General features: G+C 33.5%; 1 protein-coding gene and 1 long non-coding RNA gene across 10 annotated transcripts in view; one reads left to right on the top strand and one right to left on the bottom strand.

The window, feature by feature from the left end:
* Positions 1-11: 11 nt before the first annotated feature.
* On the top strand, positions 12-27,875 carry LOC140697672 (uncharacterized). Of its 9 annotated transcripts, none has more exons than XR_012074866.1 (8): positions 12-103; positions 686-720; positions 9,769-9,820; positions 10,389-10,514; positions 11,642-11,725; positions 12,131-12,323; positions 12,531-12,573; positions 27,795-27,875. It is a non-coding gene; the product is annotated as an uncharacterized lncRNA (long non-coding RNA). The 9 variants fall into 9 exon arrangements; XR_012074865.1 differs by having other exon boundaries at positions 11,637-11,725; XR_012074867.1 differs by having other exon boundaries at positions 10,355-10,514; positions 11,637-11,725.
* Positions 6,504-27,878, bottom strand: part of UFL1 (UFM1 specific ligase 1) — a 33,784-nt gene continuing 12,409 nt past the window's right edge. Inside the window, exons 7-19 of the mRNA XM_006200273.3 lie at positions 26,153-26,211; positions 24,044-24,190; positions 22,576-22,751; positions 21,159-21,338; positions 19,333-19,453; positions 16,882-16,998; positions 13,743-13,860; positions 12,429-12,592; positions 12,215-12,345; positions 10,118-10,198; positions 9,726-9,811; positions 8,993-9,173; positions 6,504-8,399 (exon numbers count right to left, since the gene is read on the bottom strand). Coding sequence (XP_006200335.1) covers positions 8,181-8,399; positions 8,993-9,173; positions 9,726-9,811; positions 10,118-10,198; positions 12,215-12,345; positions 12,429-12,592; positions 13,743-13,860; positions 16,882-16,998; positions 19,333-19,453; positions 21,159-21,338; positions 22,576-22,751; positions 24,044-24,190; positions 26,153-26,211 — 1,780 coding nt within the window. The 3' untranslated portion in view covers positions 6,504-8,180. The remainder of the gene's footprint in view (positions 8,400-8,992; positions 9,174-9,725; positions 9,812-10,117; positions 10,199-12,214; positions 12,346-12,428; positions 12,593-13,742; positions 13,861-16,881; positions 16,999-19,332; positions 19,454-21,158; positions 21,339-22,575; positions 22,752-24,043; positions 24,191-26,152; positions 26,212-27,878) is intronic.

Below are 27,878 nucleotides of genomic sequence, written 5' to 3'. Positions count from 1 at the left end.
ACACACGCGTGGCTAGAGCTTTCAAGAGTTGGAGCTAAAGAAATGTTTGAATATTGAACTAATCCACAACAGGAATTCTCAGTGGTTCGAACTGATTCGTAAAGCAAGTGACATTTGCTATCATCTATCTATCTATTCATTCATTCTTTCATTTATTTATATTTTTTAATTTTGTTTTAGAATGAAAAGTTGTCCTTATTTTCCTTTTTCTAAGGTACTGAAATTTATTTTCAAATTACTAGTGGAGCCACTGCTATATTTTACAAGTTGGAAACCTCGCAGAATCATAGGCTGTGAAATACTTTGTATATATTTTATTACTGTTGCAAATATAACATAGTAATTCTATCTCAACTTGACAAAAATTTATTTTTAAATTAATTTCAAATTTTAAAGAAACTCTTTGCTAGACATCTCCATTGGTGTGGTGATGATGGTAGTGATTTTTAAAAAATATTTTTATTGAAGTATAGTCAGTTTACAGTGTTGTGTCAATTTCTGGTGTACAGCCTAATGCTTCAGTCATACAGGAATTTACATATATTCATTTTCATATTCTTTTTCACCATAAGTTACTACAAGATATTGAATATAGTTCCCTGTGCTGTACAGTATAAATTTGTTGTTTAGATTATGATGTTGATAACAAATGCTTATCGAGCCTTACTGTGACTTCGCTCTTAAGCTCTCCATTCGAGGTCGTTTCTTCAGTCTGGAAAGGTGGGTGCGGGAAGAAATGCTCTGCCTTAATTCCCTTTATTCCCAGACCAAACTTGAGCTGTCCTTGTTCTAAGTGCCAAAGGGATGGTATGCTAATATTTTCTGAGGTCAGATGCAGTTATATACAATCAATAAACTTGAGCTGGGGAAGCACAAAGCCCATCAGCCCTGTGCGTTGTTATTCACCTGACTTTGATGATGAAGATATTATGAAAATGAAAGCATGATTAGCAGCAACAAGTTGATTCAGTGAAAAGTATGCAAGTATGTTCGCTTGGTGATAGATTTTAATCCTCATGACCCAGCGGCTAGATGGGCATTCTTCTCCTTTTATAGGTGCAGAAGTGGAGTCTAGGAGATAAAGTTGCTGGGTCCCCATCTAGTTTTGGAGCTATCACCCTCTTTGTTACACCTATGCTTCATGAGAGGATCATCTCCATCCAGTGATCCAACCTCTGATCCTTCTGCTCCTTCCTCAGACTGCTCCACTGGAGCTTCATTAATTTCATAAACGATCTTAATTAGCACCCCAAAGAGTACTGTCTTTAATCTTACCTGAAATTTCTTATCTCTCCCTTGTCCATTTTTCTTTTGAAATCCTCTTCCTTTGGTTTCACTGTCACACTCTTGATTTTCTCCTGGCTCCTAGTTTTGAGCATCCTCAGCTTCCTCTTCCTTTATTCACCTCACCCTTCCCCAGAGCTTCATTCTCAGTGCAGAATGTGTCTCTTTACACCCTCCTGGGGTTCTTTAGGTAAACAATGAACAGTGATATATTATGACTCCCAAACCTGTATTCTTAACTAGTATCACTCTCTAAGGTTCCAGACCTGTATCTTGTTGTCTGTTGGCCATCTTTGTCCAGAGGTCTCCAGGCATCTCAAACTCAGCAGTCCTTAATAAACATCTTCATCTTCTCCCCACTTCCCATCATACAGATAATCTGCTGTATCTCCTACCTCAGGGCATGGCCCCGTCATCCAACCCATTATCGCTTGGGCTCCTCCCCTTCCTCACTTATTCTCCAACATCCCCATCCTCAACTTCTATTGGTTCAATTTTGTTAACTATTTCTCAAATTCATCATTATCCCTGCATTCCGGCCCAAGCTTTTCTCACTTGGATTACTATTATCAGCCATAAAATAATTGGCATCTGCCTCAGTCTGAACCCCTTTCAACCATTTCTCTATATCACTATGAAACAATGTTTACTTAAAGATATCAGTTTATTGAATTTCTGCCTCTTGCAGAAAGTCTGGAATAAGAATGAAAAAAATTAAGTTCATAATGACTTGCAAAGAGACAGTCACAACTCAAAACTTCACCCACATCTCTTTAGAATATTAGGTATTTATATAAACATAATAAATATATTTAGTATGCATACATATAGCTATACAAAGAAGTGTATATGGAAATGTTTTCTTGTAGATGTTGATACAGCTATAGTTAAATATATTTAAATTAGAAAACCAAGACCACATTGTATATAGTATATCTTTTTTACTTAATATACTGTGAATGATTTTTCCAAATCAATTAAATATTTTTAAAGTGGGTGTGAATAATGGCTGCAATATAATGAAATGTATGATGGAACAGTGCTTCCTCTTCTCTCTGATTTGTTTTCTTCAACACCAAAACTTGCCCTGAGCATTTATAACATGAATTACAGGACTTAGATTTAAGGTGGGAAAGAGGGAAGGAGAAAAATATAGACCTCTCAGTTTTTTATTTACATTTACTAGAGACTATTTAAACAACTATATATTCTGTACTAACTGTGTGTCACGCCTTCAAGCAATTATCCAACCTGTAAGTCTATATGATAGACGTTTTAGGTAAGGACAAGTTCAGTAGGAAAACAATTTGATAAAGTGCTTTTTCCTTCTTTACATTGAATAACAAGAAACATAAGTGAAAACCAGTGGGAATTTTGTCTTAGCTTGACTAATCAGAGAAAGGGTTTTTCTTCAGCAGGTTAGCATCTGAATAAAAATATTTCAGAACCAAGAAGATAGCCTCCTTTCTGTGTGAGACACATCATCCATGTACCTCTTCTACCAGAGGCTGGGAAAAAGATTTGCACACATTTTACTGCTCAGAAGGGGAGACATTGATTTCACAAATAACACATACATTTTAAAGAATTTTGGAAAACTGTCAAATTGCCTTTCAGAATGAATGATCTTTCTAAAAGACAAAGCTAGTCACCTTACTTCCCTGATTAATTTAATCTTTAAAACTACCCCTGTTTTTAGGAGGATGGCTACACTTCTCAGCTTAGCGTGTAAGGCATTTCACGTTCCCCCTCTGGTCTCTCCAGTTTCATCTTACACTGCTTCCTCATACCATTTTTCATATTTCTCATATTTTAGAGATTCCCAAATGTCTCATTGTTTCATATTAATTCATCTTGGTACTCCTGAATCTCCTTTCCTCTGCCCAGAAATACCCATACCAGGCTGGTCCTGCTTTTCCTTCAGGAATCAGTTCAGGGGATCACCTCCAGGCTGTTCAGTTCCCCTCCCCGCTGTGCAGACAGTTTGACTTCTCTCCTAGCATCCTCTGCTTGCTTCTCTCAAAACATTTTATTGAACCATGATCGTTGATTCTTGCCATCTCCTTGAAAGCAAAGCATGTTTTTAAGATTTACAATCATATTCTTTATACTTAGCTGTTTTACAGGATCCAGGAGATTGTGAGCCAAGGATTTAGATTCACCATGTCCTCCCTTTCTTCCATCATACCCCAAAATAATCCCTTCCTTCCTGCTCTTCACACATCCTGGTTAAGTCTTACTACTAATCACTGAAGAGGACCAGAAGTGGAAATACAGTCAAGCTTGATAAAACAAATGAAACACAACACTGGGAACATAAAAACAATTTCATGCATGTTTAAAGTAGTTCCTTTTTTTGTGTGTGATGTAAGTGGAATAAACACTGTGTTTCTGAAGGCCCAAAAGTCAGGATTTAATATGTCTATGTATGTATATATTCTTTTCAGGTTCTTTTCCATTATAGGTTATTACAATTTATTAAATATAGTTCACTATGCTATACAGTAGGTCCTTGTTGTTTACTTATAGTAGTGTGTATATGTTAATTCCAAATTCCCAATTTATCCCCTTCTCCTTTCCCCTTTGGTAATCATAGGTTTGTTTTCTATGTCTATGAGTATATTTTCCTCTTGTAAATAAATTCATTTTATCACTTTTTTAGGTTCCGCATGTAAATGATTTGACTTTCTCTGTCTGACTTACTTCATTTAGTATGATAATCTCTAGGTCTATCCATGTTGCTGCAAATGGCATTATTTCATTTTTTATGGCTGAGTAATATTCCACTGTATAATATACACACCACTTCTTCTTTATCCATTCATCTGTTGATGGATATTTAGGTTGCTTCCTGGTCTTGGTTATTCTAAATAGTGCTGCTATGAACATTGGGGTGCATTTATCCTTTTGAATTAGTGTTTTCCTATTTTCTGGGTATATGTCCAGGTGTGGGATTGCTGGTTCATATGGTAACTCTATTTTTAGTTTTGAAGGAATGTCCATACTGTTCTCCATAGTAGCTATACTAATTTACAGTCCCACCAACAGTGTCGAAGGGTTCCCTTTTCTCCACACCCTCTCCAGTAATTTTAATGATGACCATTCTGACTGGTGTGAGGTGGTACCTCATTGTACTTTTGATTTGCTTTTCTCTAATATTAGTGATGTTGAGCACCTTTTCATGTGCCTGTTAGCCATCTGTACGTCTTCTTTGGAGAAATGTCTGTTTAGGTCTTCTCCCCAATTTTTGATTTTTTTTTATATTAAGTTGTATACGCTATTTATGTATTTTGGAAATTAAGCCCTAGTTGGTTGCATTGTTTGCAAATATTTTCTCCCAGTCCTTAGGTTGTCTTTTTGTTTTGTTTCCTTTGATGTGCAAAAGCTTTTAAGTTTAGTAGGTGCCATTTATTTATTTCTGCTTTTGTTGCCATTACTCTAGGAGACAGATCCAAAAAAATACTGCTGTGGTTTATGTAAGTGTTCTGCCTGTTTTCCTCTAGGAGATTTATGGTTTCCAGTCTTACATTTAGGTCTTTAATCCATTGTGTATTTTTGCATGTGGTGTTAGAGAATGTTCTAATTTCATCCTGTTACATGTAGCTATCCAGTTTTTCCAGTGCCACTTATTGAAGAGAGTATCTTTTCTCCATTGTATATTCTTGCCTCCTTTGTTGTAGCTTGATAAGTGTGTGGGTTTATTTCTGGGTTTTCTATCCTGTTCCATTGATCTATTGTGTGTTTGTGGTAGTACCATACTGTTTTGATTACTGTAGTTTTGTAGTAGTCTGAAGTCGGGGAGTGTGATTCCTCTATCCCCATTCTTCTTTTGTAACATTGGCTATTTGGGGTCTTCTATGTTTCCATACAAATTAAAAAATTTTTTTGTTCCAGTTGTGAAAGATGCCATTGGTAATTTGATAGGGATTGCACTGAACCTGTGGATTGCCTTGGGTAGTATGGTCATTTCAACAATATTGATTCTTCCAACCCAAGAACATGGTATATCTTTCCATCTGTATGGTCTTCAATTTCTTTCATCAGCATCTTATAGTTTTCAGAGTACAAATCTTTTACCTCTTTAGGTGGGGTTTATTTCTAGGTATTTTATTATTTTTGATGCAATGGTAAATGGGATTGTTTCCTTAATTTCTCTGGTACTTCATTGTGAGTGTAGAGAAATGGCATGGACTTCTGTATATTGATTTTTGTATCCTGCAACTTTACTGAATTCACTGATGAGCTCTAGTAGTTTTCTGTCACCATTTTTAGGATTTTCTATATGTAGTATCATGCTATCTGCAAACAGTGGCAGTTTTTCTTCTTCCTTTCTAATCTGGATTCCTCTTCTTTTTCTTCTCTGACTGCTGTGCAGTCCTGGGTTCTCTTTATTCTTTTGTTTGCTGAGTATGGCCTTCAGGATGGAGCAACCTGTGTGAATCTGTAGACCATTTTAATAGCCACTTTAACAGGGCTCCCAGATTCTGTGAAAAATACACATCCCGAAGTTTATAAATGTTTTTATTTCACCTGCCATGTACACTAGGGCAAAGGCTTCACTAGTAATAGTCAAAGAAAGCAAACCTTCCATTGTCCCCACCCTCTACCCAAATCATATAAGTTAGTTCTTGATAGAAAGAAATTCCATTTAGCTCTGGGTCAAGTGGCATTTTGGAGGAAGGAATGAATCATTCCTTCTCAATCTATAGACACACTATACTTCAGATCACTTTGACCTCATCCTTGGTGCTTCACAATCTGACTAAAGTACATTCTCTAAGAAGTTCAAGATGGTTCTACATCCAGGTTACATTCTACATCCTACAAAAACATACGGTCTGGAGATGGAACACATGAATACCTGAGCACATTGTTAAACTATCTCTACTGTTATCTGCAATGATAGGAATAATAGATAAGAGAGTTTAGCTACACATTTGCTGAAATGTAGCCAATGGAAAATGATTTACTAAGGTGAAATGGTTCATGAACAGCAAACTTTCAAGGAAAGAAAGACACAGAGGACTATGGACCTATTTTTGTGTAAGAAAAATATAATAAAATCCTTTAAAAATGTTCAGAATAAGAATTTTAAATTGTAACTATATTATATATGTATTAATTAATCCTAGTAATTAAAATGGAAGCTTCAAAGTACCATAATATTTAATAGAAACAACAGGCAAGTTTATTTTAAATAACATTCTTAAATCTGTCCATTATCATAGAAGATAACAATTTTTATTAATGAAATTAGATTTTTACATACAAAATCAGCTATATAATTTTATTTACAAAAAACAATAAAAACTGCTCTTATTTACTGTGGAAAAATAACCATTTTGATAAATGAAAAAATTTAATGCAAACAAAATAAGAATGGCTTTATTTGCTTCATCTCTTCTATTTTTATTTTCACAAATTAAGAAAGAATGCTTTTATTTGCTTCACTGTCTATGATCCAGTTTGGATACAAACATGGATTACTTTGGTATCTCTTGAAACATAAATGGTAAGGTCCTTAAAGACAATAAAAAATTAGGTAGGGTGTTCAATATTTTGGAAGCTGAATCAACAAATAAAAATAATAGGAGTTTGTGGTCACAGAGCATTTGTCATTTTTCTTCCTTTGCTCTTATGAAAATACATTAATAGAAAATTACCAATGGAAGATATTTTAAAATTTGTTATATTTCTATCTACTTTAATTAAAATGCTTAGCAAATTATATTAATTTCTTTCAAGCAATAAATACTTTATTTAGAATTAGAGGTAGACCAATCTTTGTATCCAAACATTTTAAAACAGAGTTTTAAATGCCATATAAGGAATTATACAAAATACTAATTTTCAATATTTGAGATTTAACTTCCTATTATATTTTAAATAAATTCTTTTTTGATATATAATAAATTGTTGCTTGAAACACATTTGGTTGAAATGATTACTCTAAGGAACTATTTCAGTTATTTTTAACTACTAATAATCTTTATAAAATAAGAATACCTAGTTTTTAATAAGGGTTCCCATTTTTTTAAAAAAAAAAGTTCCAGCAATTTAAATGTACTTGGAGATCCCCTTACAACAAAGTATTAAGTGCTATAAAAAAATGAAATTTAGAAATGCAAACTGGGTTAAAAGAAACCATTTGTATTAAATCTTTAATTTACAATGCTAAAATGTGACTTTTATCTATCAGTAGTAAATTATATATTTGTCTTTCACTCTTGTTAGCATCTTGTTACAGATTAGAGCACAGCAATGCTTGGGCCCCTCTGGTGTTCTGCACCTGTAAGCATCCCTTAAGCCTCCAACCACATAAAAGTTCACTCCTGGTGGGGAGATGGGAGGCCCTCTATCTGCCAGAAATAAAAGGGCTTAGTAATAAAAAACAAACAAACAAAAAAGCAAATTTCTGTACTTTAGGTTTGAAGCATTCTCTAGTAATTTTAAAATAAAATACACTATTTTCATTTGACACCACACACGGTTTTTTTTTTTTTTTAAAACATGACTGCATTTTAAGTTTCTCCCCAATATGTGTAAATATAATAATGTCACTTGAAATCCAGTAACATGACAAGTGAGTCCTCTCCTAGAGAAAATGATACCAGAAAATTTATTCTTCATTCAGCATCTAGAAAGAAAATAAACCTGAAATGTGTAATTTTTAGAATTACAATGTGAAAAAGAAATCTTCCATGGAGAACCCAATTTACAAAAATTGACATTTTTATAACATTTACAATGAATACAACACTACTGTTTTTAACTGAATTGTGACTATGGAAGGCCCTATTGGGGATTGTGAAATGAGTATTTTTTGGTAACCATTCACCTTTATCTTTGGGGAAAAAAATGTTTACTCTATGACAACACTAAGTAAATTAAAATCATTACTCTTCTGTCATTGATGATTTCCTGGATTTAAGGACAAGGTCTTTAATGGACGAAGAAAGTTCTTGAAGCTCTTTACGAGTAGTACTGGTGGTATCTTCTTGTTCTTTGTCTAATTCATCACTCAAGGGATCTTCTCCCTGCCCAGTTTTTTTACTTTGACTCACTAAATGCTTTACAACCAAACCTTGATACTTTACCAAAAGAGTATGCTGATCCTGTGAAAAACAGAAAGAAGAAAAGTTAACAGATTTAATTTTCTGTGGAACAAAGTAGGATTTGTTCAACCAATACACACTGAAGGTTTTCAGCTTTACAAAGTACAGGACATAGATGTAGAAAGCTGAATCTAGCAAGGTCCTTGCTCTCAAGGAGTTTATTATTTGGAGGGGACAAAATAAGAACACAGATCACTTTAATATAAGTTGACTGAGCTAGGTTCTATCACCAAAGATACAAAGTGATATGGAAGATCAAAGAAGCCAAATTACTTTTAGCCGAGGAGTTTCTCAGAAGAATTTGTGAAGCATAAGACTTTTTGAGCTGGTTTTTAAAGGACAGGTTAACCTGCATAAACTGAAATGGAAGACTGAACATTATTCCAAATTCAGAATATTCTTTACCACGGATCTTACAGGATCCTGAAAGATTCCTGAGCTATAGTGATAAAGTCAACCTCCTCATTCCCTGCTTGCATTCTTGGAAGCAGGAAGATGATGTTAATATGTTTTGTGTCTTAGTGTTCACAATGATTCAAAATATTCAAAACCTGAAAGCTTTAGAAGTTTCAAGTGCACTGAGAATGTAATACCTCTGGAATTTTACTGCTCAGAAAAGCTATGATCTGTGGGACACATCTTCCAGGAGCATGGAGCATGCTGTGGGTCGAGAACTGAAACAACAGGACCGATGTGAGATGCAGAATAAGAGCAGGGTCTTCTGTGACTTTCAGCTGTTCAGCCAGGGCTTGTCGATGTTGGAACAGTATCTGCCTAAACAAAATCACACAAACACATTACCATATTTTAACAAGTTCTCATCAATTTCAGTTCTTCCCTTCTGTATTCATTTTTAGCTTCTCTAGTTTAATTATCCAGTTCCATTTTAAGGGATCTTTAAAAAATATGGAATACAGACACATATAACCCTACATGGCATGGAAAAACTAGTAGGTTAGAAAATGACAGAAAAAAACTATACACACACACACCCCCTATACATATGGCAGGGATACTCTAAGTACGATTTTTATTTGGACTAGGGACCAAACAGAAGTACACTGGTTTAAATAAGCTCTTCTGTGAAGAAGGTCCTAAAGCTAACAGGAAGTTCCCATGCTTGATCAGCTGTGGGATTAGGGAACTCTGCTATCTTACTCATTTGGGTCAGAGAGGGACAATGAAGACTGACTATGCTTAAAAGTCTACAGCTACTTAGATACAACAGTTCTCTATGAAGATTCAGATAGTCAAATTCCAATTTCAGACAAGAAATATCACACATCTAAGAATTAATATTAATAATACAGATTAATTCAATGTTACCTTTCCCTTTTTTTGTCTCCCCTTTTTACCATAATATCACAAGCTTCTGCTGCAGAATCCAGACAAGAAAGGAAGTCTTCTATGCTCTGAAAAAGGTATTTAATAACATGATTTACTTTTATAAACAGTTTGCCTACAGGAAAGCAGTTCATTTAATTCTGTTCTATAATTTTATCATTTTAAAAAGGTCATTTTTCCATTAAAATTTGAAATTATGATTTAGGACTAAAGAGGGTTAAATGCCACCAGCGTGGTCTCCTCCTTCACCTCCAAAAGAGGTGTCTCAGTGCAGGATACTAATTTTAGATTTAGTTTACAATTACTCTGATAAAAATCTACTCAAAGACCACAAATTTTAACCCAGTATCTAAACAGAATAAAACTTTACTTACCTTTTCATTCAGAGAGCTATGGAGTTTTGTGAGAGCTACTTTAGTTTCTTCTGATAATTTACTTAGAATTTTTTTTCTTACCTATAAGGCAAAAAAAGTTCCTTTGAGGTTGTGCCTTTGACATGTAGTGAGTATAAGTTCAAATAAAACAAACAAAACAAAAAATGTTTATTTACTACTATAACAGAATGCAGAATGGAATTTATCTTTGTTCTTGAATTTTATACCACAAATTAGGGCTAGAAATATACTAAAACATTCTAAAAATCAGACAGCTAGTCAACAGCCAGAGGTCAGATGCAGCTCTCCTCCCTGCATCTGCTCCAGCAGTATAAGAGGAAGATGAGAGAGAAACAGAGAACACGCACCATTCATCTTGCTAGAAAAACGATTTGGGGTAAGAGGCTGCTCCCTCTCTTTTTCACTGTGGTGGGAACAGTGTTTTTCCCTAAGGCCAGCTGAGGGGACCCCCACTCATAAAAATCATGGATGCCTGTAAGTGAGGGGATTTGTGCCGTGGATGGATGGATGCTTGTTATATTGTCTGGTGTGGGGAATGTTTTCAGCACCCTCTCTTCACATAGATGTGTTTTGTGAAGTTTGGTGGCATTCTTGACCAGAGTCTTATGGCTCTTCCTAGTGCAAAATTTCTGGAAGCCTTACTGGAATGGCTTGGTCAGCAGGCCCTGAAAATTACAGTATGTCTTGGAAGACTGGACCAACCCACTGACTCCTGCTCTATGCTACACCAATCCTTCTGTGGCCCTTGAAGGGTAGAGGACAGGACCCCATGTATTTCTCATAGCAGAGGCTGACACACAGGCAGGTACATGAACTGTCCAAGCAGTTGGGAATCACTGCTCAAGCTGAAGAATGGATAGGGAACAGTACCTTCATGGGGTAAGAGGAAGAGATAAATGGACCTCTGTTTGGAGGCGTAGAAACAGTCTTTGCTATGAGAGGGAGTAACATGATATTAAAAACATCCCCCTCAACCTATGTGACAATGGCCACATCATGAGAGGCCACAAGCATTAGACTGATTTCCTTTGACCCAGATCAATGCCAGTGATATGCAGTCAGTCACATGAATGTACTTGTGCCTCTTTCATTTTCCCTAAATCTCCAACCTTATGTGGATCTAGGGTGAGAAAGAAGGAGAGGAGGAGTTCGAGGGACAGACCATATACTTCCTCCTCTGGGCAAGTGGGAGCCATAGTTCCATCTTACATTGCAAGAAGACAAGAATAAGCTTTGAATTCGAGATTAGAATTTAAGAAAATGAACTGGAATTAGCCTAAATAAATGAGATGGTGTCACTAAATGAAAATGACTGCAGAGTTACAGAATCTGGTCAGAACATTGATAAGGGACTTGTAACTCAGCAGGAGAAAGGGATGTAACACAATAATAATTAGGAGAAATTAAAATTGTTGATTCCAAAGTAATTAAGCATTATTACTTTTTTTTTCCTCCTGTGTTCTGGGTGCTTCCTGGAATTCTAAACTGGTGTGCTAAGCCTAGACCTTTAAGGATTTGTTAAAACTTCAGCTGCTTTATTTCCTGCTTCTATGATGGACATCTCTTCTCTCTGAAGATCTGTGTAAAGTGAGTCAGTTCATTTGTCCTGTCTCTCCATCCTACCTCCTTAAATAGTCACCTTCACACTTTGGATTTAATTTCACCATGTGGCCTTGCAATCTGAGTCATCTGTTGAGCTAAAAAAAGATTCTGTAGACCACTGGGTTTATTTATTTATTTATTTTTAGAGCTAATTCTAATGTTCTCCTGTTGCTTTCTACATGATAATAGGAAGCAGAAGGCCAAGCATGCATGCTGTGATTTTTTATTACAGGCATTTCCAGACACAGTGACTAGTGTTTTCTTACTTTATTACTACTTTTAATAGACTGGTTATATCACCCATCCTGGTAGCAACTGTATATACACTATACTAAACTTGAACTAAAAATCTGACAGATTTTTCCCTAAAAACTCCTTCCTGAATTTTAGTTTCCTCTTAGGTGTGAGAAAATAAAACATGCTCAGATTTCAAATCAAAACACATCAACAGTGGCAAGAAAATCACTGACTTACTTCACTTGTAATGGCTGCAGGATCGTCTACTGCCATCATTAAATCCGAAGCTAAGAAGTTGAAAATGAGATTCGTGATATCCGTACACACTGTCTTCATCAAGTGCTTGGTAAGAGCAGCCTGGGTATCATCTGGAAAATAAAGGTGCTTTACTAAAATAAATGTCCAAAAACAACTATGAGGACCAATGAGAAAACAATATTACGTATAATACCTGTAAAGAACTTCATCCCTTTTTCAAATAATCGTATATTATTGTAAAGGTTTGAAACCTCTTCTTGCAAGTCCTTTATTGTGCGCTTTCTGCCACTTCCAGAGGCAGAAGTTGAAGACATGAACACCGAACGTACCACCTCAAGGTAAGTTTTATTTAGAGGTCTGTGTGTGAGATAAATATATTTAGATTATTAAAATGTACTAGGTTTACACAGATAAGAAATTTTGCTTCTATGGAAATAAGGCTTTAAAAAACCTTTTTTTTTTTAAACCAGAAAGATTTATTTGGAGAATAGTTCACAAGGATGTTTCCCTCAAATCCCAGAAATTAAAATTTAAATGAATTATTTTTCTCAGTTTTTAAGTACTTGGTTACTGCACTAAAGCAAATAAAAAAACAATAACAAAAGCTTCAGTTCAAATTCAATTCAAAGTGGCTTTTTAAAGTTACCTTGGAGAATAGTAGACTATAAATCTGACCTCTATCCTCAGGATTAAAAATTTACATTCTTAATTTCAAAAGTACTCAATAGACAATGTATTTAAAAAAATTTTTTTCTGCCCAACAACTCAGAATAGATTATTTTAAAAAGTAATGGCAAATGATTAATAGTAACTTTCATCTTTTTAGATATGAAAAATATAATTATGTAACGTGTTCATGCACAAGAATGTTCACTTAAATTAAAAAAGAAACTCATTACAAAAAGCTGTATTTCTAAATTCAGAAAGTTAGATGCACTAGGATCCTGGATTGCATTTAGAGAAGCTTACACACAGAGACTATTTTGAGAGAAAACCATGTTAGTTAGCAATGGTCAAGTTACACATAATTTTTTTAATTTCTGTATAAAAGTAAATTTAGCCTGGCTCATCTACAAGAAAGTAATTTCTAAATTTATCCTCTTTGAGGGTAGTTTGTTACTTAATTTTCTCCCTAAAAGTTCAGTTTAGTCTCTGTAAACTCTCTGTAAAGATGATCTTTCCTTCATTTCAAACGTTCCTTTTCGTGCAATGGAAGAGACCAGCCCATGATCGGTGCTGGTGTTTTTCTCCCAACTAGGTCTGTAAGATGAGTAAGTGAGAATTGCCTCCACACTCCTGCCTTGTATTTCTCATACTGCCTTGCCTAGAGCACTTAAATGTTTGTTGAATTCCTTCTGTAGGCAAACAAAATCTGGCATTTGGTGACTAGGTTAAATTCTAAGTTTTGAAAACACTTAAATTATGTTTTCTATGATCTTGATAAAAATTTTATTTAATAACTCACTAAATTTCTATCATAAAACAGAAAAGATGTTCTTACACTTACTTTATTAAGTACTCGGCAAGTTCAGACATAAACTCCTCAGGGGCATCTTGTAAATGTTTTCTTAAAAAATCTTCAATCTCATCCTGGAACATAAAAGTGATCTCTGGCTTCCTCTTTACTATAATAAAAATGAGCCATAGGGAAAAATAATAAAAACAAACAAGTAAGCAACCTACAAGCAAATAAGGTTCCATTCACATATTTAAGAAGATGGTAATTCATTCATTGCTTACCATAAAGTCTGTTATTAATTTTTACCACCAAAATTGACAGTATCAAGTAGCAGTAACTAATGAAAACACTGTTAAAATAGGATACACAGTGGCATTCTTTTAAATAATGATTTTCTAACTTTTCTACAAGTCAATCAAAAAATAATACATGATTCCCCCCCCAATCTAACTTGGATGATGCAAACAGTTGGAAATAAAAACAAGTGGATAGAAAAACAACTTTTAGGATAGGAGGATTTCTTTTTGTTGAACAATGGATTCTGAGCAGAATTTCCTTCTTTATAAAAATAAATATTTACTAAAAATCAAATCATCTTTACAACTTATGTAAGTTTTTCAAGAAAAATCTTTATAATCAAGTGAGCCTAAACTCCAGTAGAATTAAGCTAAAAATTGTCTTTTGGAAAGGCATGGATGAAAAAAACAACTTAGAATTTTACACCCATAATTTATTTTTGCTCGCAAAAATTCTATACCAAGAAAAATTTGTATGCAGCTACTGTAATGGAAGTAATTGTTAACGGTGGAAATGTCATGCCTACTCACTTACTTGAAAAAGTATGAGTTGCAAAGAAAGCTAACAATATGTCCATTATTAATTGTAAAAATATAAAAAAGTGATTATTTCCAGTTAAATTAGGTTGCTGACTCTAAAAGTGAAACCTTAGAAATAAAAATAGAATAGCTCAAAAACCAATTTTCACGAAGCATCAAGATCTAAGTAGCTGAGATCACAGCTTTACAACAGATGGAAAAGTGCTATCCTTTCTTTTGGAGATCTGCTATCCATTCCTGACCTTTCACTCCAGATAGTATCTGATTTCTCTGTTTGCGTCCTGAATGCATTTTACTAGTTATTGAACTGTGTTTCCTTCTAGTAATCTTTCACACTGAGTTGGTCATATATTTCAGCTGAGACCCTAACTGCATCTTCCATTTCTGAGATTACAACACAACCCTTTGTCAAAAGCACTGAAATTACTTTTTTTTTTTAAGGTGGGATGGTTTTACTCTTTTATAGCCCCTCTCTCATACTATACACAAAAGGAGTATCATATGCCTATTTAACAATTATTTAAGGCTACAGGTTTTAGAGAAGTATTTTCTTGAATACCCCTTCACTCTCACTCCTTGTATTACACCTGGGGAATGGGAAAACCCATTTAGCAATGAAAAATAAAAACTCACATAGAACAGTCAATGCTAGTTAAAATAAGGATAGAGAGCTCATAGTTTCTAGGAAGCTACTTTTCCTTTAATTAATACTGTTTAATGTACATTGAGAACAGTGGCTATTTTTACCTGTCTTAGAATACTTTAGACAGATCTTAAGCAATTGTGCCATTACAAGTAGTAGCACATTAACACCTGAAGCCTTGTCACTTGATATTTACATGTCCCAGCTCAAACCCACACATAATAAATTCTGTGGAAGAGGTAAAAGAAAATCTCAAATTATCATTTCAAATTGTCTTCTCTTTTTGTTGGGGAAAAGGAGATATCATAGTTTCATTAATTATTTTTAAACAGAAACATAAAAAAATCCTAATTTCATTTAGAAAAACAAAGTAAGATGCCTCTCCCTAACTTAACCATACCAAACACTAACAAGTCGAGGAAAAGAAAGATTCATATACATAATTCTCCTGCTTAGATAGAAGCAACCAACCAATCAGGTGTTACCATAAAAATTAAATGTGCATAAAAACATTAATGTTTCCTACTTAAATTTGCGGAGATTCATTTTTCATAATATATTTTAACTTGTTTTGCATGGAAGTTGGGAGGCCATAAAAATGACTATGCAAGCTGAAACTGCAAAGTGTTCTTAATAAACAATGAGAAAATTTATGATTGTTCTGTAACCTTTTAAAAATGTTTGCTTTGAAAACATTCAGTGCTCTTATTGCTGGTTATAAATGTATAGAGAAATAAAACGTAAGAGTAATAGTTCTAATTTAGTACACTGTAATTTTGTGCATCAGAAACACTGAGAAGGAAAATGTTTTCTTTCTTGGTAAAAAACCTACTAAGAATAGTTTGAACAGTGCTTGCCTTCTCATCCTGTAACTTAAAATACAGAGCAAGCATCTTTTCTATGCCTGGGCAAGCTGTCATACTCCTTTTTTAACTCTGGATCAGTTTCCAACATTTTATCCTTTGCCCTTTCAGCATTGTGAAATATCTCTGAGAATTCCTTTAATGTGAAGCTTTTTGCCAACTTCACATCCTTTAAGACATTTTTATCATGACCATTTTCCTCATTTACGTCAATAAATGTGCCTTTACCAAGTCCCTCTGACTGCAGAGCTAAAGTCTCCTGAGCAGAGGCAACGTCAACATTCCCACGATTGGTCAGGTATTTCTTCTATAACTCCACTTATTCTTGATTCATGTTTTATTTCCAGTGTTACCACTTTTCCTTTCTTTGTCACACATTTGTCTTTGTTGGCTAACTCCCTCTTTTGATTATTCATTTTTGTAAAATGCCACACGATTTATCACTGGGGGACAAGGATGCAACACAACTACATGCTGTGTTTTCTATGCATAAAGCGAGTATGAGATGCACAGTGACCAATCTCCAATAAACTTTGAAATAAGTGATGTGACTGTCACAGATCATGATGCACATCTGTAATTTATGTGTTGATTTGTGGACTAAGGAGCCAGTAGCAAAATTTGCACTTTATGCAAATACTCAGAGTTAATATACACTGGTAACTGCACTAGGAATAGTGTTGTTGGGGGACTGATGTTATCTAACTGTGAAATCTGCACTCACTTAAACTATGCAAAGCAAGGACCTTCTGCATAAGCACAGACACCTAACCGTATGCATCTTAAGAAAATACGCTAAAAAAAATCATGCGTATTCAGAGGAAAAGTGAAATAAAGCTACAAACCAGTGTGAGATGACTCATCATCACTATCGTCCTCTTTTTTTCCTTTCTTCTTGGTTTTTTTAATTTTGTACTCTCTGGCATTGCCGCCACCGCCGCCTCTCACGCTTCCACTGCCCTCTGGTGGAAAGTGACATTCGTTAGTATTACCTAACTAAATTACCATTTTTAGAAAAAAATGACACTATATTGACATATTTAATCACTTGCCTTTTATTTTTCTACTGTAAAGTTAAACTTTTAGTCACTTTTAAGGCTGTAGTTCCCTTATTAAAACAAGTTTTATGAATTCAATCAATAAAAATAAATAATAGGATATGAAATCTCTTGAATTTGAGCAACTCACTTAGATAGCCTACCTGTTCTGAATGCAGTCTTTTCCTCTTTCTCTAATGACACCATTTTCTGTAGCTTTGACTGACATTTTCTTGGCCAAACCCATTCCTTTACCTCCTCTTCTACCTTCCCCAAAAGTGCCTTAGTTTGTTCATCTGTTAACACAGCCTCACTAATATCCCCTATTATAGTACCTCACAAATTTACTAATACTTGGTTTTGTCTTCTTGACTGAAAAATTATTTATTACCGAGGTTTACAGGAGTCATGCTCTCCTGCCACCGAAAAAGATAATGAACTTCTTGAAAGCAGGGAGCATGTCTCTCTAATGTTTGTTTTCTTGGGGTTAAAGCAATGCTTAACACATAACAGGGGCTCAGTAAATGTTGACCAAAAATATTAAACTGGTTAAGCAGAAAAATATAGTTAAGTTAAAAATATAGTTACACTGGCTAAATGAAGACTAAAAAAATATAAACTATGAAATAAATTAAAACATTAAAAAAGTTAAAAATGTTATTGAAGTGTTTCTATGCTGTTAGATATTTCATTTAAAACATCTTTTAAATAAAATAGAATACTTATCTAATGTGACTAACACTGAAAAATATTGAAAATATACTTCTTCATAAAAATTTTTTCAATAAAATAATTTATATAAACTAAAGATCTTTTTCTAAACTCTTAAGTAGAATTCCCTTAGAGTTCATCATATCCTATAAGTTTTTTTATTTTCCCTTGCTCTTATTATAGAAAAATACAACTTTCAAAAGCAAAAGTCTAAAGTGAATGTGTTTCTTACATTTGGTAATAAGTTTCTTATGGAGAAGATGTTCATGTCTGACATTATTCCATGAAGTGTAATTAAGCTATTACAATACAGTAGCACTATCACTAAGAACAAAACACTGGATGACTCTGAATTTTTAGAGGAGTATAAAACAGACTTGTTATATTGATAATAAGTACAAAACCATTTGATGAAGGTGGATTTTTAACTATACATGCAAATAAAATATTCATGGTTATGAATACTACTATGATTTATGATTTATTGCAGTAATTTACTATGCAGTTTTTCTAGAATAGAGAAACATTTCAAAATATTACAGAAAGATTCCATAGAAAAGGGTTTTTGAAGAGGAAACAATCTCAAAGAAATAGGAGTGAATTCTCACAGCAAATAAATATTAAGTTTTTATAACACATATTCAATATAGCTATATTTATTAATGAGATATAGTAAATAACTAATTTCTTTAACCCTGATATAGCACTAATAAAATTTTTCCTATCATAGAAAGTATGGGACATATATGTTAATTTGCAAAGCAAGTTACTAGTATATCAGTGCTACCTAGGGTAATTTCTAGTAACTCTAAACTAAAAAAAGAAATTAAAAAAAAAATCTCCTTGGGAAATTCATTCACTCAGTATTTATGGAGAACTTAAAAAATACCAAGGAATGCTTTAAGTACCAGGGAAACAATAAATGAGATGGAGAAGGTTCCCAAAGGATAAAACACATCACAGTGATAAAAGTGATGTAAAAAAAAACTGGGAAGATATTACGAGGGAGAGTGACAGTGTGTGTCTACTATTCTATAGGTGGCTAGGGAGGCCTCCCTGAGGATCTGACATTTAAAGGTGAGCTCTTAATGAAGAGCTCAGTTCTTCTAAGAAGAAAACAGTTACTTGAATTTCAGCATAGAACTTTCCAGGTAGATGGAACAGCTTGTACAAAGGCCTTGAGATGAACACAAACTTGCAAAATTCCAGACTTAAAAAAAAAAACAAAAAAACCCCGCAAAACCAAACCAAACCAATAAAACTACTGGGAACATAAAGGCTGAAGAAAACAACAGAAAGTCATAAAATTAGCTTAGTTCTCACAAAATAAAACACTGAATAAGTAATCACCAATATTTCCATCTTCATAATCAAAAGTTAAGTCAGTAGTGAAAGATCTGGTTAATATTAGCAGTTAAAAGCGAATCAACCAAAGTCCTTTCAAAGGTCTGATAAATGCAAAGTTCACCTCAACAAATAAAAAACTTATCTTGAATCTTCTTTGTTAATAATAATCATCATCATCATCACCATCATCTTTTTTGTTACCTGTTGCTTTCCTCCTTCGCTCATCTTTCTTATCCTTTTTATTTGTATTAATGCTTTCTAAAATGGAGACTTGTTTCAGATCTTCTTCAGTGATTAAATGAACAGGATTATTTTTCATTTCCTGAAATAAAGCATGCATTTTTTTTGTAGGCAAAAATATATAACATTATGAAAAACATAAAATAAAAGTTTATATACTCATATCCTAATTCTTGTTTGGTTTCATTGCTAAGAAACTAGAGCTTTGTCTCAGTTGCCATGCTGAGACTTTCTCCCCGTAATCAGTCTCTTCCCTTGCCGTTCTTGGCTTTTTGTATCTATTACCAGCCAATGAGAAATCCATTTCAGTCACTAAACAACTGATCACACAGCATCAGATGCAATCCTCTTCAACATTATTGACTGGTTTTATCACGGCTTAATGGGTGACACTTGCTCTCTTTCTTTTCAAGACTCCCAAGTCCAATGCCACTTGGAAATCTGAGATTACTAAAAAAATAATGAAATCTCTATCCATGTCCCACAATAATGATCATATGAGTGGCATACTTAGTCATGTAAACTTTTTTCCTCTTGATCTCTGCTTTTATAATATTATGTTAGAAACAATAAACTATTTTCAAGTTCAGAAACTGGTTCTTTATCATGGGAAAGAGTTCTAAATCTGTAGTGACAAATGTACATTTTCATGTGTTAAAAACAGTATTTCTTTTTCGGTTTTCCAAGGAAAACTATTTACAATGTTGAAAGTTCAAACAGAAGAATCACCTTTTTTTCTGAATTCATTTCTGTGGTTGGAGAAAGGAGCACAAGGAAAGAAAAAGACTGATGATTGTGTTTTTAGTTTAGCAAAAGATCACAAATAAAAATAATGATGTAGTCATTTAGTAACTGGTAGCTAACATACCAGATATTTTATTTACATTGCCCCTTTATTTACATTTATCCCTGGGGGAGCAGGCATCATGATCCTTTCTTTGGAGATGAAAAACTGGAGGTCTATTGTCCAAAGTCAAACAGAGAGTAAAGAAGTTGAAATTAGAACTCAGGTTTACTGGTATCAATCCTGTATACTTTTTACTCCTCTCTGCTGCTTTACAGGCCAAATGTAAAAAGATACCTCTTTTTTAGACTATTATTGGAGCTTAAAAGGAATAGGATAAAAATAAATTATTTATATATTTAATAACCCCTCATGAATTTACTAAAAGTCTATCCGAAATAAATTAGCTTGTGCTACCTATTTGTGAGCAGGCTTTATAAGCAGACGGTGCTGCTACATAGAAACATGAATTAAACAGTCATTAAAGCAGACCTGGCATGACTTCTCAGCACTTCAATAGCAGCTTCTAAGGAACTGATCAATTTTGATAATAACTTCTTTCCTCACTAACTTATCCTGTTGGTATATCCCAAATAGATAAAATTAACGAGGCTCTGCTAGATTTAATAAACATGCTGTGTACCAATTAATAAATGTACTGTATATTTATGTATATAATCCATAGATACTATTTTTATGGATTTTAATGTTGGACCAATACCCTCAGGTGACTTAATTGTGAAATGTGTAATTTCATTTATGTGATTTCAAGTTATAAAATCAGCTCTCTTAAGTTCTAACTTTTATGTCCTGATGGGAATGAAGAAGGAGAAAAACAAATCCAGGAGAGGAAATAAAAAAGGAATGATGCATTGAAGGAAAATGACCTATGAAACACTGTTCATTTTTGGGTATACTGCTTACCCCATTTTTCAAAAGTCGTAAGATGATTCTAATGTGAAAACACGGTTGAAATTAGTAGGTGAAAGAAAATCTGGCATACCTTTTCAGCTTTTTGGTGCATCAGTTCACTGAATAGTTCCGTACAGTCATTTAAATATTTTTCACTGACTACAATAGTATCGCTAAAGACCACAGCTGAAGCCTGTTTGCTGAGTGCCCTCATCACGTGTTGAAGCAATATTGCAGCATCTTCAACTGATAAAGAACTGGGCAGCAGAGGCTAGAATTACAAGAAAAATGAAAACGAAGTATAAATGCAATATAATACAGATAAATCATTTGTTACATATATATATATGCTCTCCCTAAGTGATCTCATTAAGTCCAATGGCTTTCATAACCATCTATATGCTGACAAACTCCCAAATTATATTTCTGCTTTTATCATCACTCTGAACTCTGAAATCACACATCCTACTGTTTCCCTAACCTCCCCACTCAAACTCCTCATAGGCACCTCAAATTTTAACACATCCTGTTGAAAACAATGTGGATTTGTGCCTCCTGCCCCGACTCCCAGCTCCCATATTCTCTTCCTCATCATTCCTCCATCTCAGTTAATGGAACCACTCTCCATTCAGCTGATCTGGTCCAAAACCCACAAGTCACACTTAGTTCCTCTCACAAACTCACAAGCAATCCAACTTCAAGTCCTGAAAAGTCTGCCTCCAAAATACATTTCTTCTTAGCTCTTTCTGCTATCCAAAATTACCATTTTCATTAACAACTGCTCCCCACCCTCATGAAAGCACCCCTCCTGAAAGCTGGAAATTTGTCTGGACAAAGCATTCCCAACAGGTAAAATGGTACCTGGCACACAGAAAGTACTTAATAAAATTTGAATGAATAAACAAAGACACCTGGAATCTCTGGGAAACATGTCTCCAAAGCAAAGTACTTTCTGCTTTATAAAGAGAATCTGGACTCTGAGTAGTAAATAATGGATTGGCCTCCCACTTCTTTCTTATCACCTACATTCACCTTTTTGGCATAACAAAGACAGGTCAATACTGAACACTGAAGTAAAACACTTATCAGTGCTAAAGCAGCTTGTGTTAATTCATTAGCAGAGATTAATGGATAGGAAACAAACAAATGCTACATGATGCCTGATGCCAGTAAAGCTGTAAATGCTTGGATAAGACTGTGAGAAGTCTCATCAATTTCTGTATGGCAGGACTGATATGAGTGTTTTATTGTCTGCTTATTTATTTTGAAATTCACAGAATTCTGGATGTTGACTATCCATATGTAAAAGGTCCCTCTACTTCAAAAGCTGGAAAGTCTTTAAGTATAAAATAATTAAGATTATTTCTGTCATAACAATGACTGCTAGAATTTAGCTCTAAAGCCATGACTACCTTTATGTATCCTAATTTTAAAATGGCTGCACGCCAGTGAAACACCAGTTGTTCATCAGTTTAAAGGAAAATTAAGAAAAAGATTTTTAAACATACTGCAATATCAACCCATGTTCCAGAGCTGATGGCTTCCTCTACTGATGCTTCCACCTGATCCACAAGTCCTTGACCAACACAAGCTGCTTTCAAAAACAGGAGCTGGGTAGTCTTATATCTTTTCTTTATGTAGCTCACAGCATCTGGGATTCCAAGTCTGGACAAAGCATCAAATTCTAGAAATATCACAAGGTTGGAATGGAATTGTCAATCATTCACACCTTTTAGAAATCATAGGAAAAGTTAAGTTCTACAAAATCTATTCTTCATGAATGCACTGTATTCTAACATCTTTTTTTAAGAATAAAATATAGAAGTGTACCACAGCCTATTTCCTGGTTATTCTACCTTCTCAAATTTTTATTACTAAACATATATTTAGAACAATTGGTTGAAGTATTTCACTATGTCACTTTCTCTCCAATTGAGGAGTCAAAGGGAAACATGAGAACTAAAGAGCAATAAAACTAGAAATGGGGGTAAAAGAATAATGATTTAAGTAGAAAAACAAAAACTGGAATTTATCTTTCCTATTACAGTTAAAGAATGGAATTTCAACTGTTTCATTAGACTACTGAGGACAAAGCAATTCTCTAGCCTAATTTAAACTAGTAAAAGACTTAGAATATAAAACAAAATTAAAAAGTTAAATTTGCAGCCATTAAAGCTATTGGAGATATCTACCATCTTCTCTCTGTCCCCAGATAATCATATTGAAGAAAATTAATCACAACAAAATTCTAATCCAAGTCCTTTGATGAAAAAACTGAAAAAATACATTACAGAAAGTCAAGAAAACATAAGCCAAGCCCCATTTTCATTCTAGCACACATTTAAACTGAACACTGATAACTTATATGTTTACTTATTTATAGCTAACTGATCTTACATAGTTTGACTTGGGCTATGAAATTGATCAAACTAAGTGGGTTACATATAAATATAAATATATATATTTGCTAATTGCTTTAATGATTAAATTCAATCAGTCTACTTTATGTAAATGACAGAACCTCAGAAACAGAATTTAGAATAACTTCAATGTTTCTGAAGTACCAGATAACTAATAAAAATGAACATTGTAAAACAGTCAATGAAATATTTCTAAGATTATGCAACTAAAAACCAGCTAACTTCATAAGTTATGAGATATAATAAATATAATTATTTTTATGAATTAAAAAGTACTTGAAGTATTTTATATATAGTATCACATTACTAGAAGGCTGGTGACAATCGATACCAGCTTTTGGCTTTTCTACATTACAATTGTTCAATAATTACGGAATTAAACTCAGTTACATGATCCACAAAAACCTGCAGGTCCCTACTTTTATACTCAAAAAGAACCATTATAGTCTGCTGGACAATAGTAAAGTACATGTGTATTCCCAGGGCTAATAAAATCTTTCTAAGACTATGTTTCATACTAGAAGTGAGTTTTAGTTAAACAAATAAAGAAAGTTACCGAGATAGCCATTCTGCCTGAAAAAAGAATCCACCCAAGCACTTTGTGTCCTGGAATAAATGTCAGGGACAAACACCGCCTTATCCTGTCTCCCACCAACCACAGTGCCTCGTAAGCGTCCACTATTAACAAGTTCCTCAAGAACAGCTTAAAAGAAAACCAAACAAATAGAAATAGAAATAAATCAGAGCAAGTAAAAAATCTCCAAAAGTAAAACACTTCACTATTTCACAATTTAGTCATTCTTACCCTTTAAAATAGCAATTTAAAGTTTCAATTCCATACTAAACACAATATTTTAGACAAAACTTACCTGCCATTTATGAGAATATTCAGGTCATAAATTCAGGAAATTTTGGCAACTAGCTAAATGTGCTGAACTTGTAATTCAAACTAGTTAATATTAATGTTGAGTTTTTCAGTCTGAGTGATTTTAGGGAAAAAACACAATATGCCATTATTATCTCATGATTAAAAGTAGATAAATAAGTACTTTGAGAATAGGTAATATACAGTCACTAGTGTTATCAACTTCAATTTTCTCATAAAGAAAAATCAAGATACCTGGATCCTGTTAGAATACACTGCGTGAAATAAAGCCATGAAAATTTGTCTAAATTATTACATTCCACTGATTAAACTGAAGCAACATATTTTAACCCTATGCATAACAGAAGTATAATGCCATGATTAAGAGGATGGATCCGGACCCAGACAGCTTAAGTTCAAACCTCCACTCTGCCACCTACTAGCTGACAAACACTGGGGCAAGTCATTTTACTGATGCCTTTATCTTCTCATCCTTAAAATGGGGATAATAATAATATTTATCTCACTGGGCTATTGTATTCAATTTAGTAAAGTGCTTAAAAGAGTATTTGGCATATAACAAGCACTCAAAAATATTAACTAAATAACATCACTACTACCATCAAAATCAAAAGATTGAAGTCAGTATGAAAACTGGATAGTGCTGCTATTAATACCAAATTTTTGCTTTTTATTTAAACTGTAACATTTGACTATACACTTTGTTTTAAATATCAAAATTCCCTAATAAAAGACAATGCAGATAGGAAGGACTTATTTCTAAGTGAATCAACAAGAACATTCAAAAGATGTCTGGTATAAAAATGGTTTAGGAGAATTTGCCTTTAACAGAAATAAAAATGAATTTACACATGAATTTCAGAATTTCAATGCTGAGTAAATTAGAGTATATCAGAAAAGTTTAGATTTCTCAATAGACTGCAATATATAATTTTAAACTTCGTGTGATTGTACAACACAAATCCAAGCTAAATTCAGACCAAAGTTATCAAGTTATCAGTTATTACTTCAAGAACTTTACATTATAATGAAATTCCACCAACCCCCGTTTATGTAGATTCCAAAATATGTCATATTTTAATTTTAAATTTGCCTTAAACAAAAAATTTAAGTTTAACTCCATATTCTGAAAAATACAGCAAATAAAATTAATTTTTCATTCTGTACTTGAATTTCTTTTCCATTCTTCATTTTAATTCTTATATTTGCACAGATACCTGATTGAAAGATTAAGGCATTGCTTTTAAAAATTATTCCAGAAAAGCTTAAAAAACCCCCAAAAAACCGTCAAAGCCTCATAAGAGCTTCACAAACACACAAAATGGGCAATGGACCAAAATTATTTTGGAGATAATACTATACTGTTCAAATACTAAGAATTTTTTTTAATGCTATAAACTTTCTGCAAAATTTTTTTTAGCCAAACACTATTTACTTTCATAAGAAAATGTAGTAAAAATCTGTAAGAAATAAAGTGAAAATTATTCTCAATCCTAAAATTTTAAATCTCTGTCTCTCTACATAGGTATACACATAAGATTATGTGCACACACAACTTTTTTTTATGCCACTCCTCTTGAGGTACCCACCACTGAATATTTGGTGGGTTTAACAGATAGACATATATATGAAAATTGGAATAGAGAAACTTCTCAACTTGAAATATTTTAGTTATGTAAGTTTTAAAATTAAAAGAGAAAAAGACATTAAAATTAGTAAGTTTTCTGTTAAGTCTATTCAACAGCTAATTAAGTGATACATAACTTAAAACAAACTCACAGTAAAGAAGCTGCTCCTGAAATCCATATTTTGAAATCAAAGAATTCACTGCTGTGGGCCTTTATGGAAAGGAAACAAACCAAAACAAAACAAAAACCTTTTTACTCATTATAGAGTTATACATTTATGAACGTAAAAAAAAAACCAGAATGGTTTATGAAAAATACAAATTAATTCAGAAGAAAACAATGAAGGCAAAAATTACACCAAATTTTATGTCATTCAGAATTACGCTACTGTGACACCAGGGGAATTGATCTGTCTTCCCAATCTGGGATCAATTTACTTTCCCAACAAATTTTCATCTAAAATTTAGTGATTCTTAATTGTCTGCCTTGCTCTTTATTGTACGTTTATTTTCCTTCATTCCATTCTTTCTGTCTGGGAGGCTCTTTTCCCATCTGGGAAGTCAGTGAATGCTACACAATTCTATTTTTGAAGAAAATAAGGTCATATATACTGAAAGGAATCTGTAATGACGTACTCCAGTTGTATGCCTGGGGGAGATTCACTTTAAATGCTCTCTTTGGCTCATTAGTATTTTCTGTAGTGATTACACATTTCTTTTTAAAAAAAAAAACAGCTTTAGTGAGATAAACATAATTTACATATCATAAATCTACCCAATTCTGAGTATACATTTTAATGATCTTTATTTATACAGTTGATCAACCAACACTACAATCTGGTTTTAGAATGTTTCCATTACCCAAAAAGTTCCTTCTAGATGTTTGCAGTTAAATTCTGTTGCCAATCCTGGACCTAGAAAACCATGATCTGCTTTCTGCCTCTACAGACATGCCTTTCTAGAAATTTCTTATAGATGGGATCAGTATGTGGTCTCCTGTGCTCTTGTGGCCAGCTTCTTTCACTTAGCATGTTCTTGAGGTTCACACATGATGAAGCATGGATCAAATATTCCTTTTTATTGCTGAATATTCTGGTGTATGGATACATCACATTTTGTTGTTTGTATCCATTCATCGTTGATGGACACCTGGATTATTTCCAGTTTGGGGCTATTATGAAAAATGCTGCTATGAAGATTTGTTTTCATGTATTTGTGTGGAAATATATTTTCATTTCTTTTGGATAGATTCTTGTGACTGTTTTTCTTTTATAATAATTACAATTTCTTTTAAGTAAAAGGAACTATAAAAAAGATCTAGACATTTTTCTGGCTCCAATTTTTTCTTCCCTATTCATTTTAAGCCAACAATTATGCCAGATCTACGGTTTAGGGTATGATTTTATTCTTATGCATATAATTACAGATTTTTAAGTTTTTCCAATTACTTGATCCTCTCTTGCTATTTAAGATGTTATAAATTTTCTCTTATGACAAACCTGGAAGGGAAGAAACAGCTGTCAATTCATATTTAGAATTGATATTAAAACTGCTGTGTTTGGGGATATTTGACTAAATTATTATTTTTACCAAATTCTTGTATAGATCAATTTGGTTTTTATTAAATTATTTTACCCCAAATTTTCAGCTAAATTATCTAGAGCTCCCAAACCAATTAGGTAAAGTTAGGTGCTCTGTGAAGTTTGCTCTCCTCTGTTTATATTATAACCTTCTTATGTTTTGTTTTTTGTTTTCTGTTTCCTTCTATGTAAACACACTCCTACGAAAATACAGAGCTCCTTGAAGAATCTTAAAATTTCTGGGTGCATAACTTATTGCCGGTGTTCAATAAAAGTTTAATTGAATTGCACAAAATGT

The sequence above is a fragment of the Vicugna pacos genome, chromosome 8, assembly GCF_048564905.1.
Source record: "Vicugna pacos chromosome 8, VicPac4, whole genome shotgun sequence".
NCBI lineage: Eukaryota > Metazoa > Chordata > Mammalia > Artiodactyla > Camelidae > Vicugna > Vicugna pacos.
This window is presented reverse-complemented; position numbering and strand designations above follow the sequence as displayed.